Genomic DNA, 23,029 nt, shown 5'->3' on the forward strand with positions numbered 1-23,029 from the left:
AGGATCACTAGCTAATAAATATCTGCTGCCAAGTTAATATTCAAGTTTTCCTTACTTCAGACCTAGTACTGTATTGATCACGCCATCTAGCTACTTATCAAGAAGATAGTAAAAGTTTTAGGAATGAAGTCTTCATTGGACTAGAATTTTTGTGACTGTGGTCTAAAAATAATCAATAATAACTGGCATTTACATAATGCTTTAAGTTTCCAAAGGCATCTTGATGTCACATGCATAGAGTGCTAGACCTGGAGTCAACAAGATTTGAATTCAAATCTGGTTTCTGACACTTACTAGCTGCGTGACCCTGGGCAAGACACTTAACCCAATTGCCTCAATTTCTCTGTATAAAATGAGCTGGTGAAGAAAAAGGCAAACCATTTTTAACATCTTTGCAAAGAAAACCCCAAATAGGGTCACAAGGAATTGCTATGACTGAATAACCAAACAACAAACAAAAATAATGAAGATTTATTTCCAAAGTGTTTTACATCCATTATCTCATTTGAACCTCACAATACCTTTGTCTATATTTCTTTTCTCTTTCTTGGCCAAATTCCTTGGAAATCTACAGTCAGTGTAATCTTTTCTCATTCTCTTTAACTTCCTCAAATTTGATTTCACACTTTATCTTATAACTGAAACAATTCTTTCCAAAGTTAGCAACAATCTATCAACCTAATGACATTGCATTTTCTTAATCCCTAATCTCATTGATCACTGCTATTTTTGAAATTTTAAACCATTTTTTCTTTCTTTGTGCCCTCTCCTCTCAGTTTTCAAGACACTTTTCTCACATAGTGACTCTCCTAAATGTCTGACCACTCCTCCAAGACTGTCTTCTGAGTCTTTTTTCTTTAATTTTTATAACTTTCCTGGTATTAACTTTGTTATTAAGTTTAATTATTATCTCTAAATAGGCTTTTCTTAGATATACAAAACACTAGTTTCTCTCAAGAACCTTTTTTTATGATTAAAAACAACATATTAAACATTTCAAACTGAATATTCCAGAGATTTAGCAAACTCAACATATTTACAATAGACCTCATTTTCTTCCCAATACTATTCTTCCAAATTTTCCTAATTGCGCTTGAGAGAATTACCATCTTTCCACTCAAATTCACAATCCTTGTGAGGAGTTGAAGATGACGCAAAGAGAAAAAACATACACACACATATCCCAACACCACCACTACTGAAATTTTATACAAAACAAAAGAGGTTAGGGAGAAGAATTCAAAGTTTTAGAAATATATGTTTTGAGGAAATCATTGCTTCATTATTAATTTTTACCAGTTTGCTGCTTGCTAGGTAAGAGATCAGTTCCAGGGTTTGGCCCCAATATCCCTTTATTGGAAAGCACTTAAATACTTTGTGAGTAGAATATGAGAAGAAATTCTAATAGGAATGCATGGCATTTTCCATTAGGTCTTCTTTAACCTTAACTTGCCTAGTACCTTCTCCCGGATCTGCCTGGTCTTCACACAGTATACAATAGGGTTCATCAGTGGAGGAACTAGCAAAAAGATATTAGCAATGAGAATCCTAATGAGTGGGGAGCCATGTTTGGCAAAGCGATGGACAATGGACAAACTTATAATTGGCATGTAGAAGATCAGGACAGCACAAATATGGGACACACAGGTGTTGAGAGCCTTGAGACGCTCTTGATGGGAGGCAATGCCCAAAACTGTCTTCAAGATCAGTACATAAGACATAGCAATGACTGAAAAGTCCAGCATACTTAGTATAGCAATAAAGAAACCATAGATGATATTTACCCTGTTATCAGAGCAGGCCAATTTCATTATGTCTTGGTGGAGACAGTAGGAATAGGAGAGGAGGTTCTTCTTGCAATATCTCAGTCTCTTTAAAGTGATAGGAAATGGGAGTATGAATATAAAACATCGAATGGCAAAGCCCATGCCAATTTGCATGACTCTGACATTGGTGAGAATGGAGCTATATCTCAAGGGATTGCGGATGGCTATGAAACGATCAAAAGACATGATGACAAGCACAGAGGATTCCATGGCAGTGAAAGTATGGATGAAGAATTCCTGGGCAATGCAAGCATCAACAGAAATTCCTGGAGCATTGAACAAGAAGATTCTCAGCATGGTTGGTAAGGAGGAGAAAGACAGGCAAAGATCAGAAAAAGCCAACATGGAGAGAAAATAGTACATGGGCTCATGGAGAGAAGGTTCTGTCTTGATGATGAGAAGAATGGTAGAGTTGCCCAAAGCAGCAATAATATATATGAAACAGATAGGAATAGCTATCCAGATGTGCACATGCTCCATTCCTGGGATCCCAATGAGGAAAAAGGTGGAAATCTTATCCTCTGTGATATTAAGAGGGGACATCTATAACTGAGGCAAGAACTACAATTACAATTACAGATAACATTTCCTGAAACAAAATAAAGAAACAATAAGAAAGATATGTATACTCATATTTTCTCATCCTTAATAGATAAAGTTGGAGCAAAGAGTTTGGATTTTTTGGAGAAAGTCTATTGTTTAACTTTGCCCCCCTCCCAAATTGTTCTAGTGCTTAGACAATAGAATAGTTTGGCTTCACTTATACTATGTGAGTCAAGGATGGATGATCCTATGTCAAGAATTATGAAACAAGAATTCATACATGTAATGGTCAGATAAATGAAATAGTCTCTGAAATTCCTTCTATGTTTATTGTTTTATTTTTCCAAATTTTCTCTCTGTTGTTTAATAGGAACAATAGACAAAACTTGGACCATCACAATATTGCATAAATGCTGAAGCAAGATAATGGTATTTATAAATTCCTTTAACAAAGGAATTTATAGACTTATATAGGTGTAATATACCTTAGAAATAAAAAACCACATATGTATTTAAGCTAAACTATTTTAAATTCATTTTCTTCTAAGCCACAGACTTTTGGAAATGAAAAAAATCTCAAGAGTTCTAATTAAATCCCTTTAATATATGTATGAGTAAATTGAAAGGAAGAAAGATAAAAGAACTTGCCAAACTTACTGGTCTAGACTATAATGTGTGTGTGTGTATGTGTGTGTGTGTGTGTGTGTATGTACATGCGCACACAGAGACACACTTGCACTATATGTATAACTATAAACTTATATGTACACACTGTGTACGTGTATACATATGTGTGTGCACACATACATGTATGGCATTATATGTTTGTATACATAGAATTAGAACTAGAAGCCAGATCTTTCTTTAAAGTCATTTCCTTTCTGCTCTATTTCTACCCTATTTTGAATCCATTTAAAAATGTTTTTTTAAGACAAAATTAATTTATATTAAAGTATAGTGCTAGTTAAAAAACAATAAATAACTGTGATATTTGTGAGATGACTTTGTTGGCATTTTTTTCCTTTGCATTTTCAACAGTATACAGAAATAACATTGCCACTCATAAATAGTGGTAGATATAGTTTGACATCTATTTGACATAGAATTACTTACCCAGAAATCAACTGATAATCATTACATCTATAAATACTGATATTTACATATACAAAAATCCATTAGAAATTTATAATATTTTCTTCTTCATATTCATTCCAAATTGTGGACTTTATTCCCAAAGTAACACTAAAGGACAAACATAGGATCTATTTGAGTTACTTCATATTTATATGAAGCATAACTTATCTCTTGCAATGTTTAATATGAAAGATCACAAACAACTTTCTATAACGCCCAGGTCAAGGAGAAGCTCAAAGCTAGATTGGCTTCTATGGATAAGATTTCTCTGTAGTCTCCTCAGTTTTTCTTTGTTTGCATTGTTTTTCTCTTCCTCCCTTCCTTTCAACCATTAGTAGATTTATTAATACTGGGCCGTATTTCTATTGTCCTATATAAAATGATGAGATAATTTTTAAAAACCCAATGTATAAAAATGGTTAATTCGTTATAAAGAAGAGTAATAAGTTGAAGAGCTGGTGAATAGATATAAAATAATGTGGTTAAAACCTAAGTGACCATGTTGTAGAGGCATTCAGATTTTAAGGGTGAAATTGAAATGAAAATTCTTTGACAATAGAGCCTTTTATTCATGTCTATCTTTTTATGTTCAACTCTTACCACAATCCCTTGCATATAATAATAAAACTAAAATGTATATAGTGGTTACAATATGCCAAGTACTGTGCTAAGCACTATGTGATTGTTGTTTCATTTGATCTTCACAAAGTAGGTGCTATTATTGTCCTCATTTTTATAGATGAGGAAATTGAGGCAAAGAGAGATTAAGTGCCCATGATCAGACAGCTATTAAGTGGCTAATTTGAATTTAGGTTTTCTTGATCCAGGTCTAGTATTCTATTCATTTTTGGGCTATCTTATTTCCATTGTATATAGCAACAAACTGAAAGATATTTTTCATTTTGCTTAATCTCTTGTCTCTTAATCCTGTAACTAATGTTGTCCTTTTTTTTTTTATTATTCTTGCTACTTCAATATTCATCAACATTAAATCAGAAGTCATATCCACCAAGTGTCTCAGATCCTAGGATTTATCATGTTATGGCAACATGATTTCAACCCATCAAATGCTGTCAAGTGATCTCTCACTATTTTTGTAATCTACCTTATATTTTAAGTCCCTATTATGCATTCTTTTCCTGTCTTTTATATTATAAAGACTTTTTCTTGGGAAAGGGAAAAAAGAAAAAAGAAAAGAACTCAATATTCTTGTGTCTCACTGTGTAATATAAAAGTTTCAGTCATCTTGACTAATAAACTTTGTCCTTCCTTATTTTTTCCTTCTCTTTTAATATACTATGCTATAGATCTAACAGAGCTCCTTTCTCTCAGCCCTTAATGATCTCATGAATTTCTCTTGAATCATACTTCAAATATGTCTACCTATCACTACTCAGAGACTTCTTTTGGTAACATTCCAACTACCCTACTCATCCTCCTTTGAACTTCTCCCCAGTCTATTCTGTCCAAAATTGTCAGTTACCTCTGTAGCTCTGCATTGACTACATGGCCTTAAGCAATGATCAAAATTGGCATAAGACAAGATCTGGAGAATGGAATATTTTAGTGGGAAAGTCTGAGAAACGAGAACAAGGTAAATAAGGAAAGGGAAAACAAGAAAGCAACAACACAAAAATATTCTGTTCCTAAAAGGTCTTTGAGAGATGACCTGAGAGGAACCTATAGTTCCTCTGTACCATAGGTCATACAGATACCTTGGTAATTTTATTGGTGGAGAAAGGGATATAGTGGCTGTTAAGCAGCTAAAAATAATCGTCACATCTGTAATTACTTTATCCAATTGAATTCAACAGATATAACGTCTATTATGTGCAAGTCACTGTGCTACATGACAGAAAACCAGGGGTGAAAATGAAAGTCATAGTGAAATACAGATTAAAAAATTACCTGATTCTTGTAGTGAGAAAGCTGACACTTCAACAAGGTGGATAAAGCTTATATTCTAATAACTAGGATACCAAGTAACATATAATAGGAAAAAGGAGAGAATCAAAGTATCCAGAAAAATTTGGAGGAGTGAGGGATATTCAGATGCTGGTGTTAGGAAAGGTTTCATGAAGGAAATGGGAGCTAAAGTGAATGCTAAAATGAAAAGATTAATTTAAATGACTAAGATGTGGGCAGAGACTTTTCCAAGAATGGAAGATGATTTGTATCAATGGACAGGGACAAAACAGAATAACACCTAAAATAAGTAATAGACAAACATATATATATCTTACTTTAATGTTTATAAATTTAGACATATACATACAAACATAAATATGTATATATAAATACACACATATATGCATTATGTTTGTATAATATATAATTATTAACATTTTTACTGATAAGGAAATGGTTGTTGACAGAATTTAGATGATTTTTTCAGGGTAACAAGTAGTATATCTACTACCTAAGTCTTTCTGGCTCTAAGTATATAACTTTATCCCTTATGGAAAATTGCCTCCTCTAACAATTTGTCTGCTTTGGAAGAAAGGAGCATGGGTAGAAGGAAATAATGCAGGGGGAAAAAAAACCTTTTACTGGTACTTACATTGAATTTATTCCTACAGACAATGAAAAACCAATGAAAGTCATTAAGCAATGGAATAGCAAAATTAGACAAATCCATTAACAGCATTTTAGAACTGAGTATTATCTGATAGTTTTTTGGTAGATAATGAATACTGAACTTGTCAACACATAATCTCCATGCTTTTGACTTTAGTTGTCACTAAAAAACCACTTGCCTTTTTGAAGTTGATGTTAGTGGTTGCCAGTGAAGTTTGGAGTCGACCTGTCCTCCATTTTCTTCCAACATAGAGAAAAGTATCTCCTTTGCCAGAGTTGGGGCAAGGAAGGTGAGAGAAACTTCTAGTATATTTGACATTTTGGTCTTGGGAATGTGGTCAGGAAGAAACTTAAGAACTACCACAAATTGTTGGGGATACAAGCCATTTTAGACAATCTTAAGAGAGTGAGTGACTGCTTATAAAGAGGGTCAGTTCCCCAAATGTCTGAACTATGTAAAAAGACTAATTTTCAGAGAGTAGAAAACTGGATCTTTATGATTTCTGGAGATCTTTAGGATCAGGAATTCTTATTCTCTGTTCATTTAAGCAAGGATATGAGTACTGAATATGGGAAAGCTCTTTGCTATATTGTTGCCTGACAAAATTTAGAAATGAATGAACCAAAAACAATCTTGAAAATTAGATCACTAACCTGGGTGGGAGACCCTGGATGGTCCCATTAAACTGAAAAAGGACAGGGCTCAAGGTGACAGCCCCAGAGCATTCTTCTCTCTATCCTAATATACAACATTTTTTATAGTATTCACTGCTCTATGACTTGCCCCTTTCCTTTCCTTCTACTTTCTTCTCCAATATATTGTCATCCCCCCAGGTCCAAGGGTTCACAGCTCTCTAGGGAGGAAGACTGAGAAGGATCAGCTCTGAGAGTAAACAAAATATGCTATCCAATAGAAGCTTGAATCCTAGGAGAAGGAAGTAGACAAGAGAGAGGAACTCTTTAAAATTCTTAGAGAATTGGATTTTCTACCATTATAATCATTTTTTGCTTATGTAAATTTAGGGTTATGTTGTTAATCAAAAAGTTACAGAGTAAAAGTGATGAAGGAAGATGATCAGTCTAAAACGTCAGGAAGGGAATTAAGTAGAAGAATTGAATTCATTAAATTAAGACTAATATTTGAAAGCTTCAAGGAGACAAATTGCTGTTGTTTGCTAATTTCAGTCATGTCTGACTTTTTGTGCCCCCTTTTGGGGTTTTCTTGGCAAAGATATTGTAGTAGTTTGTCATTTTCTTCTCTAGCTCATTTTACAGATGAGGAAACCCAATAGCATATCTGAATCAGAATGAGAAAGCCTACACTAGGATAGTACAATTAAAAGACTAATCAAATCAATTTATATATATATATATATGTATACATATATATATATATGTATACATATATATATATATATATATCTTTCCAAACTTCCACTCATGGAGGAAGGGGGTAAAGAAAAAAACAAAGTCTTTGTAATAAATCACACACACACACACACACACACACACACACATATACACACACACACACATCCAAGTTCCCATATTGGTCAGTTCCCAAATGTTGTCTTATTCTGTATATTTAATCAGTCAATTACCTATGTGTAGGCAGTGAGTACCATTCTCCATCTTAGATTTTTTTTGAAATGTTGATTGGCCTTTGAAGTGCATTGGAATTCTTAAATATTCTACACTTTCTATTTCTTTTAAAAGAAGTCTTAATTTATATTGAGTCTAATTTTGCTTTCCTATGACTTTTGCCCATTGTTTCTAGTTCTGTTCTCTGTGGTAGCATAAATCAGCAATTATTCAAATGTGAGTTCTTCAAATATTTGAAGAAGAATATAATCTTTTCTTACCCTTCAAAAAGTAAATTTCTTGATAAATGGTCAACGGATATGAACAGATAATTTTCAGATGAAGAAATTGAAACTATTTGTAGCCACATGAAAAGGCATTCCAAATCACTATTGATCAGAGAAATGTAAATTAACACAACTCTGAGATATCGCTTCACATCTGTCAGATTGGCTAAGATGACAAGAAAAGAAAATGATGAATGATGGAGGGGATGTGGGAAAACTAGGACACCGATACATTGTTGGTGGAACAGTGAATAGATCCAACAATTCTGGAGAACAGTTTGGAACCATGCTCAAAAAGTTATCAAACTGTGCATAATTTTTGATCCAGCAGTGTTTCTACTGGGATTATGTCCCAAAGAGATATTAAAGAAGGGAAAGGGACCCACATGTGCAAAAATGTTTGTGGCAGCCATCTTTGTAGTAGCAAGAAACTGGAAACTAAGTGGATGCCCATCAATTGGAGAATGGCTGAAAAATTATAGTATATGAATGTTATGGAATAATATTGCTCTAAGAAATGACCAGAAAGATGATTTCAAAGAGGTTTGGAGAGACTTACATGAACTGATGCTAAATGAAATGAGCAGAGCCAGGAGATCATTATACATGGCAACAACAAGACTATACGATGATCAATTCTGATAGACATGACTCTCTTCAACATTGAGATGATCCAAACCCGTTCCACTTGTGCAGTGATGAAAAGAGCCATCTATACCCAGAGAGAGAACCATAGGGATAAAGGGTCGAACACAACACAGCATTCTCACTCTCTCTGTTGTTATTTGCTTGCATTTAGCATTTTTTTCCCCTCAGTTTTTCTTTTTATCCCCTTCTTGATCTGATTTTTCTTGTACAATCAGATAACTGTATAAATATATATACACACATATGTTTACACATAACTATAAATATGTATTGGCTAAAACATGTATTTCTACATATTTAACATGTATTGGACTACCTGCCAGATAGGGGAAGGGATGGGGAGAAGAAGGAGAAAATTTGCAACAAAAGGTTATGCAATGGTTAATGTTGGAAAAATTACCCATGCATATGCCTTGTAAATAAAAAAATTTAATTAAAAAAAAGTAAATTTCTTCTCTAGAATAATCAACAATGACTCTCTTAGTTGATTCTTGTATGTCCTAATTCCTTCATCATCTTGATCATTTTTTTCTGGCAACCTTGTTTGTTCTTCCTAAAACTAACAGCCAAAGATGAAGGCCATCTTTTAGTTTATCAGATTATAGCAGCAACAATCTATCAAAGAAATCAATGTGAATTTAAAAAAGGTTTGTAATGAGTTGGGACAAACACATATACCAGAAAACTTACACCTCTGTCCAAAAAGTGGAGATATGAACTCTGAGTCATTTATAATACGGATGGGAGGAATAGAAAAGGAAGGGAAAGAATAAGCAAATGTACTAAATACCCGGCACTGTGCTCTGATATATATATATATATATATATATATATATATATATATGTATTCTTTTATTTGATCACAAAGAATCACAAAAATCCTGTTATTAGGACTATAGAGGACTACATATTCTACCTATATAATTTCAAATTACATGTTATTTGCCAAAAATGAGTGGGAGCATTACAAACTCAGCATGCATTACTGGCTAGGGATTAATAACATAGACATAAATGACCTAACTTGAAGATCATGTGCCATTAAAACTCTCATTACATCTAAAAAAAAAGAGGGAAAGCTTTCTTCAACACAAAAGGAACTGGGCTAAAAACAGATGGTGCATGTCTGGAACTTCCATTAGACACCATGCCGTCAAAATGTACATTCTCTACTTTAATTGAAGTGGGGGAACACAGCATAAATCTTATAATTTCCCACCTATATGCTTATCTATACTTACATCTCCAGAAAATCAAATTCTGGTAAGATTATATCAGCTTTGAAATTTATGCCTTCTAAGTAACATTCTTTGGCTCCCTCTTTTTGATAGGAGAGGGTAGAGAGTGGACATTGCAGATGGCTGCCTAGATAAGTTGGGAGCCCAGGGAAGGTACCTCAAAAATTCCTATATGGATACAGGATTTCATCATTTTGTCACACCAAGTATACTAATTTTTAGTTTCTTTTAATGTGTTGTTTTCTCCTTTTTAATTGTAAGCTTCTTGGGGCCAGGAGCTGCCTTCTGCTTTGTTTGTAGTTCCAGTAGTTATCACAGTGTCTATCTGACACATAGTAGATATTTAATAAGAGTATATTGACTGAGTTCACTTCAGTTCTATGTGAATTGATTCAGTTGTATGTGAATAACTGATGAAAAAAGCAGATAGCTGATGAAAATTTGTGTGCATTAAATTAAAACAATTCTAAGGTAACACTTTATGGTACCTGAGAGAGAAAACTATGGAAATTGAATGTAAATCAGCAATTACTGTACTCACTTTTTTCTGATTTTTTTCTCTCATGGTTTTTCTCTTTTGTTCTGATTTTTCTCTCCCAACATGATTTAAAGAAATGTGTATTTTAAAAAGTTAATATACATGTATAACCACAAAAAATAAAACAAACAAAAAACAAAAAGAAAAGTTTGTGTGCATTGATACAGAGCAAGAAGCAAAATGATGAACACAAAGGATTCAAATGCTAGTGTTTTAAAATCATTATACTATTGAAATAATGACAGAAGTTGGAGTCATACAGTGGAATATTGTATCAGATTATATATCACTGATCACTATATGGCACCAAGAAGAAGCTAGTGCTGCACAGTTTCACTGTTGGAAAAGCTATATATCATGATTTTCTGTATTGAGGTAAAAAATAAACAATGAAACCAATAATAAACAGATTCTATTAGCTTAAAATGGATGTGTCACCAAGAAGTGTGAGATGAGCTTACCATGCAAAGAAAACCATTAGTATTACTAAAATAAAAAACAATAATAGCTACCATTTATGTAGTATTTTATTATTTATAAAATACTTTATAGATGTTAATATGGAATTATTCTGTACACTTGGGGAACAAAAACAATAGTAAACCTTTAGAATTTATCTCCACTCATCTCCTATTTCTAGAAAAAGACTAAGATTATATCATGAATTGGAAGTGTTTAACAAATATCTAAGCAGGAATATCTAAGCAGGACTCAGGAAGCTTCTAAGATTGCTAAAGTTTTACAGAAGAAATATTCCTTGATGCATGGATATCCTGCTAGGATCCATTTGATGCACTGGTCAAAATATAGTGACTTTATTTGGCAACAAGGAGTTGAGAATATCTCTTGATATCCTCAAATTTTTTCCCATACCTGTTTTTCCCTGAATTTATTTTATTTGAAGAAACATAATAAGCAAAAAGAAAAACAGAAAAGCAATACAAAACAAAAGAGAATATTATCATATGCCCAGCAGAATATTAGGAAGGATTCTAAATATATAACAACAAATACTAATTTAAGAATGTATGTATATATATATGTGTGTGTGTGTGTGTGTGTGTGTGTGTATGTAGAAGAAATAATATTCATGAGTATTCATCTTTACTTCCTCATAAATTGTTCTTTTTTTCTCTGCTGTCTGTGCACCTTATTTACTTTATTCTTTTTCTGCCCTTTCATTCCCCCCACTACTCTCAAGCACACTATAGTTAAGATAGGATATATTTATATGTACATAAGTAGATATATACATATACACATACACACATTCATACACACACATACCCCACATACACATCTTTCCTATCCCTGCTTCCTCTTTAATAAAGTTCTACTCTATAACTTGCCTTACTATTACTTAACCTTCCTCCACCCAGGAATCTTTCCCTTGCCTTTTTCCCTGACCCTTTGCTTTCTCCTATCACTCCTCCCTTATTTCTCTATAGATTTTGGAAGGTGCTACACCCTTCATGGTATATATATATATATATATATATAGTGTTGCCTATTGAATGCATTCCAAATGTAAGTAGATTTTCAGAACTACCAGCTGTCCTCCTCTTCTAATGCCTTTATGTCTATTCTTCCTCTGCACCTCATTTGTATAACATGATTACTATTTTACCTTTATTCTGCCAGACTTTCTTTTGAGCTTACTCTATTGCAGATATAAATATTAAACATAAAGTATACATTTCCCATGTACAAAAAACATAAACAATTTGTACACATTTTAAACAGTTTGTCCTTAAAATTGATTTTTTATATTGGTTCTTATATGTTAAATTTTCTGTTAAGTTTGGGTTTGGTTAATAGAAAGTTCTGAAATCTGCAAGTTCGTTGAATGTCCATTTTTTCATTGAAAATTATAGATAACTTTACTGGATATAATATTTTTGGCCACATGCTTAGTTCTTTTGCTTGTCCGTACATAGGATTCCAAGACCTTCAGTCTTGTACAATTTTAATTATAGATCCAGCATATTTGCATTGTTTTTTTTTTCTTGTTTGTTGCAAAATTTTCTCTTTGATCTGGGGGTTTCAAAATTTGGCAATAATATTCCTATGTGTTTTCCACAAAGGATCTTTTTGAAATTGTGATCCATGGATTTTTTCTATTTCTACTTTCCCCTCATGCTCTATCACTCCAGGACAATTTTCTAGAATTCTTTCCTGCACTATTGTATCAAGGTTCTCTTTGGCCACAACTTTCTGGCAGTCCGATTATTCTTATATTTCCTCTTCTTGATCTATTCTAAAGATCTGTTATTTTTTCTTATGAGTTGTTTTACATCCTGTTCTATTTTCTCATTCTTTATGATCTGTTTTGTTGTTTCTTGATCTCTCATAGCTTCACTGGCTTCCCCTTGCTTGATCCTAATTTTCACAGAATTATTTTCATCTGTTCTAATTGTTAACATTTCCCCCCTTAATTTTCTTTTTTTCTTGAATGGTTTTAATTCTTTATTTACTTTTTTCAATTTTTTTTCAGTACTTTTTTGAATTCTTCTATAGATTCTCTCTAGGCAGAGAGTCATTTCATATTACTCTTTGGAGTAGAAGCATTTTTATTAGTGTCCTCCTATGAAGGAAGATCAGGATCTTCCTAATCTTCCTTATTCCTATAATATATTTCAAGGGTGAGATTCTTTCTTCTTTGTCAATTCATTTTTTAAAAATAATAGGTATTAGTATAAGCATCTCTAATCATAGGGGTGGTGGAATGGTGCTTCAAGCTTTCCTTCAGCTCTCCCCTCTGATCAGGAACCCCAAACCAAAAGCTCCACCCTCCTCTAAGTGTCTACAGCCAGCAGTGCCCCTATCCTGCTGCTTCTGCACTCATCTGGTGCTTTCTCACTCAAGACCCCATCTCAGCAGTATAGCTGGGCCTGGTGTTCCCAATCAGCCAAGGTTCCTTCTCTTTTCCCAGATTCCCACTCTACAACCAGTCCAGGAGGTGAAAATCGCTGTGGTTTCTACTGAGGCTCCAGTCAGACCTAAGTAGCCTGAGGGTTCCCTACTTGATATTTCTGCAGAGGTAGCCCAAAGTTGTTTTCACTTCAGACAAGTTGATCCTGGCCTGGGTCTTTCTTCAGATCTTGTCAGAAGGACCCTTGTTCTGCCTGTCTTCTTAGTTTTGCTTGGTAGGTGATCCTTGGTTACAGTCCTAGCTCCATTGTTCTCTGGAATATCATATTCCAAGTCCTATGATCTTTTAATGTATACTGCTAAATCTTGTCTTATCCTGACTGTGGCTCCACCATATTTGAATTATTTATTTCTATATGATTGCAATATTTTTTCTTTGATCTGGGAGTTCTGGAATTTGGCTATAATATTCCTGGAAGTTTTTATTTTGGGACCTTTTCTTCAGGAGGTGATCAGTGGATTCTTTTAATTTCTATTTTACCCTCTGATTCTAGAATATCAGAATAGTTTTCCTTGATAATTTCTTGAAAGATGATGTTTAGGATTTTTTTTTTTTTGATTATGACTTTCAGGTAAAGCAATAAGTTTTTTTTTTTTTTTTTTTTTTATTTAATAGCCTTTTATTTACAGGTTATATGCATGGGTAACTTTACAGCATTAACAATTGCCAAACCTCTTGTTCCAATTTTTCACCTCTTACCCCCCACCTGCTCCCCCAGATGGCAGGATGACCAGTAGATGTTAAATATATCAAAATATAAATTAGATACACAATAAGTATACATGACCAAACCGTTATTTTGCTGTACAAAAAGAATCAAACTCTGAAATATTGTACAATTAGCTTGTGAAGGAAATAAAAAATGCAGGTGGGCATAAATATAGGGATTGGGAATTCAATGTAATGGTTTTTAGTCATCACCCAGAGTTCTTTCTCTGGGCGTAGCTGGTTCAGTTCATTACTGCTCCATTGGAAATGATTTGGTTGATCTCATTGCTGAAGATGGCCAGGTCCATCAGAACAACATAGTATTGTTGTTGAAGTATATAATGATCTCCTGGTCCTGCTCATTTCACTCAGCATCAGTTCGTGTAAATCTCTCCAGGCTAAAGCAATAATTTTAAAATTATCTCTCCTGGATCTGTTTTCCAGGTCAGTTGTTTTTCCAATGAGATATTTCACATTTTTTCTATTTTTTTTATTTTTTTTTTTGTTTTGCTTTATTGTATCTTGATTTCTCATAAAGTCATTAGCTTCCATTTGCTCAATTTTATTTTTTTATTAAAGCTTTTTATTTTCAAAACATATATATGGATAATTATTCAACATTGACCCTTGCAAAACCTTGTGTTCTGAATTTTCTCCCCTTCCCCACTCCTTCCCCTAGATGGCAAGTAATCCAATATATATTAAACATGTTAAAAATATATGTTAAATTCAATATATGTATACATATTTATACAATTATATTGCATGAGAAAAATCAGATCAAAAAGGAAAAAATGAGAAAGAAAACAAAATGCAAGCAAACAAGAAGAAAGAATGAAAATGCTATGTTGTGATCCAGTTCCCACAGTCCTCTCTCTGGGTGTAGATGGCTATCTTCATCCCAAGATCATTGGAACAGGCTTCAACCATTTCATTGGTGAAAAGAACCATGTCCATCAGATCAATTCTATTTTTTAAGGAATTATTTTCCTCAGTGAGCTTTTGTAACTCCTTTTCCAACAGACCAGTTTTGCTTTGTAAGGCATTCTCCTCATTAGCTTTTTGAATTTCCATTTGTACCTCTCTCAATTCTTTCGCTAATATTCCTCTATCTCTCTTACTTGATTTTCAAATTCCCTTTTGAACTCTTCCATGGCCTTAGCACAATTCTTATTTTTCTTGGAAGCTATGGATGTAGGAGCTTTGACTTTGTTATCATCTTCTGAGTATGTGTTTTGATCTTCATTGTCATCATAATAACTTTTAATGGTCAGAAATTTCTTTTTGTTTTCTGCTCATTTTCCTAGTCTATTATTTGGCTTAAAATACCTTGTTAAAGTAGGACTCTGTTTCTGGTTTGAAGGGTGCACTGTCCCAAGCTTCAGGGCTTTTGTGCAGCTGTTTTCAGAAATCCTTCTAGTAATCTGAACACAAGCCCTGTTTTCTGCCCTGGAGCTGTTATGTGAGTCTCCTACCCCACTGTAACTGTAAGATCTAATGTGTTGGCTGGGCTGGGGCTGGAGCTCCACTGACCAAGGTTGCACTGGGACTGCATACTAGATCCCCCAGCCATTGCCACAGACCCTCACCACTGACTTTCCAAATCTTCCCTGGCATCTCCAGGCTGAGGAGTTCAGAAGCCTCCAGGACTGCTGCTGATTCAGAGATCCTGTCTCACTGATATTGGGGTCTAGGTCAGAGCTAGGGCTGGGCCTGCCTTTTGTACACTAGGTTCCCACTCAGGTTCCACAGACCTTTTCTGCTGACCTTCCAGGTCCTTTTTGGTGTCTCTAGACTGAGAGATCTGGAAGCCACCAGTAGTGTTGGCTGATTCAGAGGTCCGGCCATTCTGGGGCTGGGGCTGGGGTTGGGGCTGGGTTTGTGGGGGCACTACCACCCTGGTGTCAGGACCTTTTCTACTGAACTTCTAAGTTGTCTTCAGTTAGAAAATGTTTTACTCCATTTTTGGGAGGTGTTCTGATTCTCTAAAGTTTGTTTAGAGTAATTATTTAAGGGAATTGGAGCAGTTTGGGAAAGAGGTTAAGTAAGTTCCTGCTTTTACTCTGCCATTTTGACTCTGCCTGACACTGTTAATTTTTATCAAACAAATGTTAACAATTTCTCAGATTTATATAGCACTTTACAATTTGCAAGGTGCTTAAAAATATTATCTATTTGATATTCAAAATATATTTAACATGTTAGGGACCAACAGTAGACTAAATGTGTGACTCTCCTAGAAAAGACATACATTTCCAGCAAGAATAATGAATCTCTTAATTTTCAACTAGCTGGTGTGTGGGAATCCATAATTTGGTATTTCTGTGACTCTGAAGATGGACAGACTGAAAACATTTACAGTTAGTATGTCTCTTGATGCAGAGATAAAGAAAGATTATCAACTAACTATAGCTTCAGCTCAGAAAGTGCTAAAAGCAAATTGTATGACACCTGAATTTGTTTCCATTTTATTTTATTTTCAACATTTATTTCATTTTCAACAGAGTCAAAATTATGCTGAAAAAAATTGGGTATATATGGAACACACAAATTAACATAATGATGCAAATTACTCTATACTTAGTTGTGAAAGGAACAGGAAACTTTTCTCTTTATAAAAGAGACCTAAAAGCTAGTACAGGGGTCCTCAAACTACGGCCCATGGGCCAGATGCAGCAGCTGAGGACATTTATCCCCCTCACCCAGGGCTATGAAGTTTCTTTATTTAAAGGCCCACAAAACAAAGTTTTTGTTTTTACTATAGTCTGGCCCTCCAACAATCTGAGGGAACAGTGAACTGGCCCCCTATTTTAAAAGTTTGAGGACCCCTGCTAGGAGATCAATAGTGATTTAGTTGGACTCTGAATGGTGAAGTTTATACTGATGTACATAGACTTCATAAAATAATCTGCTAATTATAGAAAGATTACCTGATTCAAACAACAGCTCAAAATTAGTCTCTCTAAGGGAAGATTGTGCTCTGTATTCTAGCTACAAGTTCAAATGCTGGGAAACACTGCATCCAAAAGCAATATCTTTTCTTATTACTTTAGAAAATCCTGTGGTAGGCACAATTTTAGAATGGTGTCCCCATGCTGCCTAACCTAGATATTCTATAGTATTAGGCTTAAGAAAGCAAAAATCTAATTCTTTTATGGATTATAATCAACCATATCAAGATTTGAAATTGATAGAACAAAATTATTAATAGGTTACTGGAGAGCTAATGATTTCCAGCAAGAGAGACTATTTTACAAAGTACCATGTGACACCCAGTGAAAATTTTATGAACCCAGATAGACCTATGTCACATGAGCCTTGCATGTAAATACATATGTTCGCTAATGTATAATGTTAATCATTGTATGATTAAATATTTTTCTGTTTTATTTATTTTTGACTAACCATACCTATATTTTTTGCCCCATTAAACTAGGAAATATGTTGAGTTTGGTTGTCAGTTATGTGGGCCAAATTTTCTATTTTTGTGCTTTAATATTTCATAGACTTCTGTTTGATATTATTGTTTTGATTTTTATTGCTGTTGTTCATATTTCCTTATCCTGTTAGGGATTTGAATATGCAGCATTAGAAAATATATGTTTAGCCGATGAATATAACTTAGGCCTATGATACCTTAAGCTGCTATGATGCTGTGCTTGTATAGATGATATATATTTGTTATAAATGGCACAGTAGAATGATTATTTGAAATGGTAAATCCATTAGTTTGTCCTCCTCATTCACCCTTATTTGTGAAGTACTGATGTAGTTGGTGAGTGTACCAAAATTGATTTTTAGGTTTTTTTTTTTTTGTTTGTTTTTTGTTAAGGCAATTGGGGTTAAGTGACTTGCCTAAGGTCCCATAGCTAAGAAGTGTTAAGTACCTGAAGCCAGAGTTGAACTCAGGTCCTCTTGACTTCAGGACTGGTGCTTTTTTCCACTCTACTACCTAGCTGTCCCATATACCACCGAGCTGCTCCCCAAAATTGATTTTGAAAGGCATTGCAAAATTGAACTTTTAATTGTTAACAATTTGCCTATTGGGGGGCGGAGCCAAGATGGCGGAGAAGACACACGCGACTTTCTAAGCTCTTCTCTTACCCTCTTTATCAATATTATATCGAGCCTCAAAAATAGTCTTGACTGCTACAATTCGTAAAGATAAGAAGTAGAACAACTCACCGGCCGAAGAAAATCTGCAGTCTCGCCAAAAAAGGTTGGTTCCGGGGCCAGGGGGGAGATCGGCGCAGACGGGGAGAGAAATTAGGTTCCGAGGAGAGTCTCAAACCGAGGGTGAAGGCACAGATCTCAGCACAAGCGCGCAGCCCCAACCCGCAGTACGGGCTTTTCCTTGGGGCAGTTGTGATCCTGCACGGCAGGAGGACGCAGCCCGGGTTAGCCTCCAATCTGCGCAGTGGGGAGCTCGGCTTGGGGCCATAGAGCTTTTCCAGGGCCGATTTGCATCAGGCAGAGACGCTGGGCAGAGTTTGGGGCGGTCTGCGGTCTGTGGTCTGCGGTCAGCTGCTAATACTCACAGTCCCACAAGAGGCTCCGGCCTGGGGCAGTGACACTTTCACCCCTTAGTCTCTAGCCGAGGGCAATCGCTAATCCACTCAGCCCTACTAAGCAGTTTGATAGCTCGGCCAGTGCTGAATCCACTTCCTGTTGGGGGAAGGGAAAACTCTCACTCAGAGCACTCCCATACCTCGGAGCCGGAAATCGGTTTACATCTTTCCCTGCTCTGCAGAGGAAGCTGGTAACCCCCTTGCCTAGGAGACCTACCCTAAAGGCTTTAAAACATGAATAAAAAGATGAAAAGAACGATCGACAGCTTCTATGCAGAAAAAGAGCAGGTCAGCAAACCTGAAGAGACCTCAAACAGCAAAAATGCATCAGACTGTCCTCCTTTACATGATGCTCTCATAGAAGAGACCATTAAAAGTCTCAAAAGAGAGTTAGAAGATAAATGGGGAAAGGAAAGAGAAGCCTTACAAGAGAGCAACAACTTCCTGAAATACGAATTGGAAAAAGTAAAAAAATCTCAGGAAAGTAAGAATTGTGAATTGGAAAAAATAAAGAATTCACTAGAAAGTAGGATTTGTGAATTGGAAAAGACAAAGAACACGCAAGAAAGTAGGATCTGTGAATTGGAAAAAGAAAATAATTCACTAAAAAAAAAAATTAGTGAAATGGAAAATAATTCCACAGACCAAAACAATACATTCAAAAACTCAATTGGACATATACAGAAAGAAGTAAAAAAAGCTAATGAAGAAAATAATTCTTTAAAAATTAGAACTGAACAAATTGAAACTAATGATGCATTGAGACAGCAAGAATCAGTCAAGCAAAAAAAAAAATGACAAACTGGAAAAAACCATGAATTATCTACTTGCAAAAACGACAGACTTGGAAAATAGATCTAGGAGAGATAATCTGAGGATTATTGGACTTTCCGAAAACTATGATGAAAAAAAGAGCCTAGATACTATTTTACAAGAAATCATCAAAGAGAACTGCCCAGATGTAATAGAATCAGAAGGTAAAATAGGCATTGAAAGAATTCATCGAACACCTTCTGAAAGAAACCCTAAAATAAAAACCCCAAGGAATATTGTGGCAAAATTTCAGAACTATCAGATTAAGGAAAAAATTTTACAAGCAGCCAAAAAAACAATTTGCCTATTGCTAGGAACCAGTGAAAAAGTGATTCCATATTTGACCGCTAGTCAAATTAACTATGTACTGGGAGGTCTCTACGCACCCAATTACAGGTCAGCTTTATCTAGGCAACTAATGAAATTCTTTCATACTAAATTGAGTATGAAACTTTATTTGGCCCATATAAGCAAATTTTTCTGATCACAATTCCCTTGTGAACAATAAACAAGAAAAGGAGTCTGGACTATCCATTGATTGATTTTCCCCCTAAAAAAAATTTCCTCTTTCACTTGTCCCTGTGAATCTAATCATCAATAACAATCAGATATAGAAACATAGGTTAAGGGTTCTGAACTTTCAATTAGGTTACACATTGTATTGTATATACCCTCACATCCACTTCTGCTTGCCAGTGGTACTGAAGAACAAGAGAGCATCATGATTGTATAGCTTGAATTATATCCTTCCTTCTTTATTATTTTTTGAGTACTTCTATTTTTTATGTCACCCACAATTTCTTCACAGTTGTCATTCATGATGTCAGGTCTAAGGCTGTGTTAGGGATATTGGTAGTTGTAGTTTTTCTTTCTTTCTTTCTTTCTTTTCTTTTTTCTTTTTTATTTAATAGCCTTTTATTTACAAGTTATATGTATGGGTAACTTTACAGCATTGACAATTGCCAAACCTCTTGTTCCAATTTTTTCCCTCTTTCCCCCACCCCATCCCAGATGGCAGGATGACCAGTAGATGTTAAATATATTAAAATATAAATTAGATACACAATAAGCATACATGACCAAACCGTTATTTTGCTGTACAAAAAGAATCAGACTCTGAAATATTGTACAATTAGCCTGTGAAGGAAATCAAAAATGTAGGTGGGCAAAAATATGGGGATTGGGAATTCAATGTAATGGTTCTTAGTCATCTCCCAGAGTTTTTTCGCTGGGTGTAGCTGGTTCAGTTCATTACTGCTCCATTGGAAATGATTTGGTTGATCTCATTGCTGAGGATGGCCAGGTCCATCAGAATTGGTCATCATATAGTATTGTTGTTGAAGTATATAATGATCTCTTGACCCTGCTTGTTTCACTCAGCATCAATTCATGTAAGTTTCTCCAGGCCTTTCTGAAATCTTCCTGTTAATCATTTCTTACAGAACAATAATATTCCATAATATTCATATACCACAATTTATTCAGCCATTCTCCAACTGATGGATATCCACTCATTTTCCAGTTTCTAGCCACTACAAAGAGGGCTGCCACAAACATTCGTGCACATACAGGTCCCTTTCCCTTCTTTATGAGCTCTTTGGGATATAAGCCCAGTAGTAACACTGCTGGGTCAAAGGGAATTGTAGTTTTTCAAGTGACAAAAAGATTCTGATACCATGAGATTTTTTAAAAGCATTTATACTGTACTTTAAGATTTTTAAAGAATTTTACAAATATTATATAATTTGTTCCTCAAAAATGCTTTGAAAATTTAGTATTATCATGTTCATTTTATAGATGAGTTTCTCAGGTAGCAAGTTAATGTTAGATTAAAATTCAGATCTTCATGATCTGAATGTCCGTGCTTCTATCCATGCTCAAACTGCCTAAGACTCAAGAATACTTCACTATATGATAGAAGTGTGCAAAGTGGAGAAGTAGTAGAAAACTAAAGAAAGATAAACCTTTGAGTCAAGCTTATCTGAGAAGATCTGGAGGATTGCTCTTTCCCATTTCCAGAAGGGAGAAAGAATCCCCCCCTCAATTAACCATTACTTTTCATAGACACACAAATTCATATTAACAAATATTGTGTTCATGGAAGTGTTGGGCATCTCCACTGGAAAAGGTGCTTTAGGAGGTTCCTTCTCTTATGATGTATTCTAAGTTGCTCCTCCCATTGGCTGATTTTGCTCCTTGAACACAATTGTGATAACCCTTAGTCTAGTTCCATACATAATTCGTTCATTTGAAGTAGTGTCTAGCTCTTTTATAAAAAGATCATAACCCTTATCTCAACTTTGGCAAGAGTTTTCAGTTTAAGGATTATTCTTTTATTCCACCTCTCAGCCATAGATTCCCCAAAATGTCTTCTGTCTTCATTACATTCCTTTTCTTCTCTTTGCACTTTTCTTTTGAAGAAAAGATAAGTGTATCCTCTTCATCACTCTTGTTGCTTCTCTTCTTCCTCCTGCTCCTTATCCTCTTCTTCCTCTTCTTTATCTTCATCCTCTTGTTCCTTGTCCTCCTTTTCTTCCTTGTCCTTAACCTCCTCTTCCTCTTGATCTTCTTTGTCTTTTCTTCTTCTTTTTCTTCTTTTTTTTCTTCCTTCTTCCACAGGAGTAGTCAATAAATAAAAAACTTCAGCCTTTCATTAGCCAGCCAAATCTGCCTGGCATTGAGTACTAATATAAAGTGTGAACTACAGCCCATCATTAGCACAGTTCTCTCATTTTTATTATTTGTATGCTTTTAATTGGCTCATCATTCAGAATTTTTAAGAGACTTTACTTAATTATGTATCTATCTTTTCTATCTGAATGATATTTAGTAAAATTATATTTCTGACAAGTATAACAAAATTCCACTGCTTAAATTTCTTAAACGTTAAACTCAAGTTATATCCTTTTTATAAAAGAATGATCTTTTTGAAATACAAAATACTGAAAGAGGCTTTGTTTCTCATCAGCTGTTTTCCAAGTTAATTCAATAGTTGTCTCTTAAAATGCTGAATGAAATTTATGACTCAAACCAGTGAATTGTCAAAGGCCATTTTCTCTAGAGACATAGTACTGAGCAAAATGTTAGTGAACATTCTGCAGTACTCTGTGCTGATCAAGTTATAACAGGAATATTGTACTGATATTTGAGTGTTATATATAAGGAACAACCCAAGAGAAGCAGACACCAAGAACAAGAATCAAAATATTTAAAGGATTGGAATCTCCTATAAAAGTAAAAGAATGAAGAATGTTTAGTGTGAATAAAATCAAATTTTTCAGAAATATGATAGCTGTCCTTAAATATTTATTTCAGTAGAGGGGATGAGATTATTCTGCCTAGTCTCAGAGAGCAAAAATGAAATAATGGTAAGGAAAAGGTGAAGACACACACACACACACAGACACACACACACACACACACACACAGAAACAGAGAGAGAGAGACAGACACAGAGAGAGATAGAGGGAGACACAGAAGAGAGAGACAGAGACAGAGAGAGAGAGAGACAGAGAGAGAGAGACAGAGAGACAGAGAGACAAAGACAGAGACAGAAAGAGAAACTAACTTGAAATTAAGAAAAATGCCTAACAATTCAATCGAACATGGAATTGAATACCTTCAATGATGAGTTCC

At 34.8% G+C, this 23,029-nt stretch overlaps 1 protein-coding gene across 1 annotated transcript; it reads right to left on the reverse strand.

Moving 5' to 3' along the window:
* Nucleotides 1-1,427: 1,427 nt before the first annotated feature.
* LOC100926216 (olfactory receptor 51A4-like) lies at nucleotides 1,428-2,369 on the reverse strand. Its single transcript, XM_003764767.1, has one exon. It carries the CDS (start codon nucleotides 2,367-2,369, stop codon nucleotides 1,428-1,430), a length of 942 nt encoding a protein of 313 aa, XP_003764815.1.
* Between the last annotated feature and the right edge of the window lie 20,660 nt (nucleotides 2,370-23,029).

The sequence above is a fragment of the Sarcophilus harrisii genome, chromosome 3, assembly GCF_902635505.1.
Source record: "Sarcophilus harrisii chromosome 3, mSarHar1.11, whole genome shotgun sequence".
NCBI classification, from domain to species: Eukaryota; Metazoa; Chordata; class Mammalia; order Dasyuromorphia; family Dasyuridae; genus Sarcophilus; species Sarcophilus harrisii.